Below are 3,760 nucleotides of genomic sequence, written 5' to 3' on the forward strand. Positions count from 1 at the left end.
TGGCTCTATTTTTCCTCAGCAGCATTTTGTACACTATTCTGAATGTCTAAAGAATCCATATGTTGTTCTGAAATATGAACACAGAAATACTGGACATTTTGAACTCTTGTGGTGGTGATTTGACAACATCACAATCATGGTCTTGTATTGGACTCACATTTTTCTGGCCTCAGTCTTGACTCTGTCTCGGACCCCTTGTCCCCCTCCCAGTGTTGGTCTTGACTTGGTCTCAACCCCCCCCCCCCCCCCCCCCCCCTCCCGGTTTTGGTCTTGACTCTGACTTTATTTGCTCCGGACTTGGTCTTGAATCGGTCTAGCTTCAGGTGGTCTCGAACACAACACTGGTCTGGAGACGTATGCTATTGTAACATGTCTTGGTTGTTTTGAAGTTGGACAAGATGGGTGTGTTAGGAAAATAATTCAATTTATAAATCTGATCAAGCTGAAGCAAATATATATGGATTTACTACCTTTGGACTTAGCCTTAAGTCTAGTCACAGGATTGGAGCCCTGACTACCACCACCTCCACATATGGTTCATCATTGAGCCTCTGGCTTTATCAGCAATCACAGGCTGAGAAGGACCGTCACTGGGAAACAGTCAGCTTCATCAACGGACACAAGCTGCCTTGTTGTTAATAAGGACACATAACAATGCATGGCTGAAATGACGAAGCTCCTTGAGAGGATAAGTAAGTTTAATACTTTGAAACATGAAATTATATTAAAAGCAACTGAGTGCATTATGCATGTATCAGTTGGTGCTAATAGAACTTTAAGCATTTCCCTCTGTTTCTTGCTTATCTTGCCTCTGTAGTTACGTGTCTCTCAAATATTATGGAAGAAGTTATTTGGTTCACTAAAGTCAATGGTTTGGGTCTGCAGTTTTAAATCTCACTTAGCACACTATTGTATGTGTATGCCACTCTAAAGTAAGGATAAAGATAGTATAAAGATGCTCCATTTTGTAAAAGAAAGCAGGTGTGTATCGAGTAAAGTCTCTGCCCCACTTACACGCCCATTTTTTTTTTCAGTGGTCAACATGGAATTTTACAGAGAGAAGATTGATCCCATTAGATAAAGAGCTGTAAGTGAGGTTATTTATATACTTCTCTACCATTTAGAATGTCGTTTTAAGTCTAAAAAGGCAACCCAATTGGGGGAAAAGTGCAGCTTTATTTATGTTTTAGGTCAACCGAATGTATTGCATTTGCATTGGAATATACATAATTCATGACCTGATTATGAGTTATCGACCAGCGATAAAGCTGGTCACATCTTAATGAGAAAACGCCACATGTAAACAAATAATACATAGAAATATAAACAACTTCATCATAAGCGCAAAACTGTAAACATTTCTTTACACAGTCAAAGGAAAAGAATGAGGGAGAATAAGAGGAACGGTCTATGGCTCCGCTCTACTATCTAAAAGTGGCCATTGTTTCACAGGCCATTTGCTACCAGACCATTTTACATGGGCCCCGTTTGGGCCTTACACCTTAACATGTATAGTGGTGGATAATCCTACCACAGGAGGCTGCTGATGGGAGGACGGAGCATAATAATGTCTGGAATGGAGCAAATGGAATGGAATCAAAACCATGGAAACCATGTGTTAGATGTATTTGATACCATTCCGCTCCAGCCATTACCAGGAGCCTGTCCTCCCCAATTAAGGTGCCACATACCTCCTGTGAATGAATATATGTCACCACTGTTAGAAGCCCACTCCAGAAATCCATTTCATGGAACAATGGGGGAGAACAGGCGTGATATCCACTGTGCTGTGGTGAAGCCTTCATGCCTGCAAGGCTCAGTCCAGAGAAACATTAGAAAAATAACAAAAAATCAGAATGGTGACTCCCAGGAGGTCTTTGTTCTCATCATAGCCCTCTTGATCTGCTCATAAGACACAAACATCACAATGTTCCAGGACGCCAGTCGCAGGAAGGAGGGCACAAACCTGTGAGAGAGTGGAAAGGAGATGCTATTATAGCTGCGTAGCAGACAGGTGTTTTCAAATCAAAGTTTATTAGTCACGTACACAGTTTAGCGGATGTTATAGCGGGTGCAGCAGTTTTCCATTCTAATATAGGATAATGCCATTCAAAATGTTTTCTAGCAAGCCTTAATGATCAAATTCTTACCCCTTGTAGAAGGCTGTTGGCCCCTCCTTAGTCAGCATAGTGTAGGCACAGTTCATTGCGCTGCTGTACTGGCCTGACGTTGAATTCATGAATCTGGTCTTAACCACATCTACTGGTGATGCGACAATGGTGGTACAGAACCCTGCACCGAGCGCAGCCGTGAAGTGGCATGGAAGGTTATCTGGGGGAGAAATATCAAACATACATTACATTGACATTACATAGCTACATTAATGTTATGTAATACAGTTCTAGGTCAAAACTAGAGAGTAACCTTACCTGTCATTAGGTCATACTTCAATATAAGTTCCTTGATGATGTCGTAGGTGACCAGCTCGCAACAATTCACAATGGCATTGCGCGTTATATTCGGCATGCAGCCTGGAACAGAGGAACATAGATTTAAGTAAGTTTTTTGTTCTCAATTGTTCTAATATTTTCAGGACAGGCATTTTTCCTTCCTGACTGTGAGATTGCTACCAACCTTTCCAAAGGCCCCGCACCCCTTCATCTCGGGCGATGGTCCGATAAGCGTCCATAGTACCGTTGTATCTCTTCACCCCGTCAGCCAGACGTACTTGAGCCTGGAAACGCACCTTGACCACGTCTGTGGGCTGAGCAAACATCACAGCCATTGCTCCGGTGGTGCAGCCTGCCATGAGCCGAGTAACGATGCTAGCACCTGAAGAGAGGTGTGCACAGTTAGTTATGGGTCCCCAATAAATGAAGTGTATAAGATAGTCAGCACATGCATGGTTCTAAGGTTATATAGGGGTTGTAAAACTTACTGTCAGAGCCATGAGTGTAGAACTGCTTCATGGAGTCATAGAGGCCGATACGGACAGAGGCGAAGCTCATCTGCCTCTGGAGCCCTGCCACCAGCCCGCTGTAGAGGCTCCTGGCCCCCTCCGTACGCACCATTGTGGTGATGGTACCAAACACGCCCCGATACCGCACAGCCTGGGCCCCATGCCCCAACTGAGCCTCCCCTTGAATCTGGAATACAAAGTAGATAGGATTGCTGACACCTGACTGGGGGATATTCACCACGGCTTGCGCTTTCTCACATTCAATCTACATTTTAACTGATTTGTGCAGATTTAATGTTCAGTTTTAATCAAGGCCACCTAGCCTGCCTCTCATCCATCCACACCCCTCACCTGTAGTCTGACTTTGGCAGTATCCAAGGGGAAGGTCACAAGGTCAGCGATGCAGGCTGCTGTGCCTGCACCAACAAACTTGACAGCCGTCGTTGGCGCCAGGTCTGTGGGTTTTATTCCAACCATAGCTGTGCCGGAGATGTGTTGCTTGAGTTCAAGACAATCAATTCAACAGTAGAGCAACAAGGATCAGCCTGCTGAGCAACTCTGTGGTTAACAGAGGGGACAGGACACAGAGATAATGATTGGATACTATATTACATCACACAGAGGTATTTTCATGAAGGGCAGGTGACCACTTGCACATCAACATTCCATTCCATCATATATGAATTTGCACATAGACTTGTCTGGTTAAGATTACTGCTGCTAGCATAGTATGTTCATCCAAACTGACATAGTGTACTTGCATTGTAGCTATACAGAGAATGGTGCGGTCAATCACTGTCA

The 3,760-nt window shown here is 44.0% G+C and overlaps 1 protein-coding gene across 3 annotated transcripts; it reads right to left on the minus strand.

Moving 5' to 3' along the window:
- Positions 1 to 1,651: 1,651 nt before the first annotated feature.
- LOC120056553 (mitochondrial uncoupling protein 2-like) lies at positions 1,652 to 3,436 on the minus strand. Of its 3 annotated transcripts, XM_039004736.1 has the most exons (6): positions 3,311 to 3,436; positions 2,939 to 3,146; positions 2,635 to 2,832; positions 2,430 to 2,531; positions 2,151 to 2,331; positions 1,652 to 1,966 (listed from the first exon to the last, which is right to left on the minus strand). In XM_039004736.1, the coding sequence occupies exons 1-6, from the start codon at positions 3,434 to 3,436 to the stop codon at positions 1,852 to 1,854; spliced, it is 930 nt and encodes a 309-aa protein (XP_038860664.1). In that variant the 3' UTR covers positions 1,652 to 1,851. The 3 variants fall into 3 exon arrangements, with proteins under 3 accessions (XP_038860664.1, XP_038860666.1, XP_038860665.1); XM_039004738.1 differs by lacking the exon at positions 2,635 to 2,832; XM_039004737.1 differs by lacking the exon at positions 2,430 to 2,531.
- Between the last annotated feature and the right edge of the window lie 324 nt (positions 3,437 to 3,760).

This window comes from Salvelinus namaycush, chromosome 12, assembly GCF_016432855.1.
Source record: "Salvelinus namaycush isolate Seneca chromosome 12, SaNama_1.0, whole genome shotgun sequence".
In the NCBI taxonomy this organism is placed as follows: domain Eukaryota; kingdom Metazoa; phylum Chordata; class Actinopteri; order Salmoniformes; family Salmonidae; genus Salvelinus; species Salvelinus namaycush.

Excerpts from the sequence above, each read along its gene's own strand:
- LOC120056553 (XM_039004736.1), bottom strand. The coding sequence starts at position 3,436 with ATGGTTGGAATAAAACCCACAGACCTGGCGCCAACGACGGCTGTCAAG. Across the intron at positions 2,332-2,429 it reads GAAGTATGACCTAATGACAG|ATAACCTTCCATGCCACTTC; the intron begins GTAAGGTTACTC and ends TTTCTCCCCCAG. Across the intron at positions 1,967-2,150 it reads CCAACAGCCTTCTACAAGGG|GTTTGTGCCCTCCTTCCTGC; the intron begins GTAAGAATTTGA and ends ACTCTCTCACAG.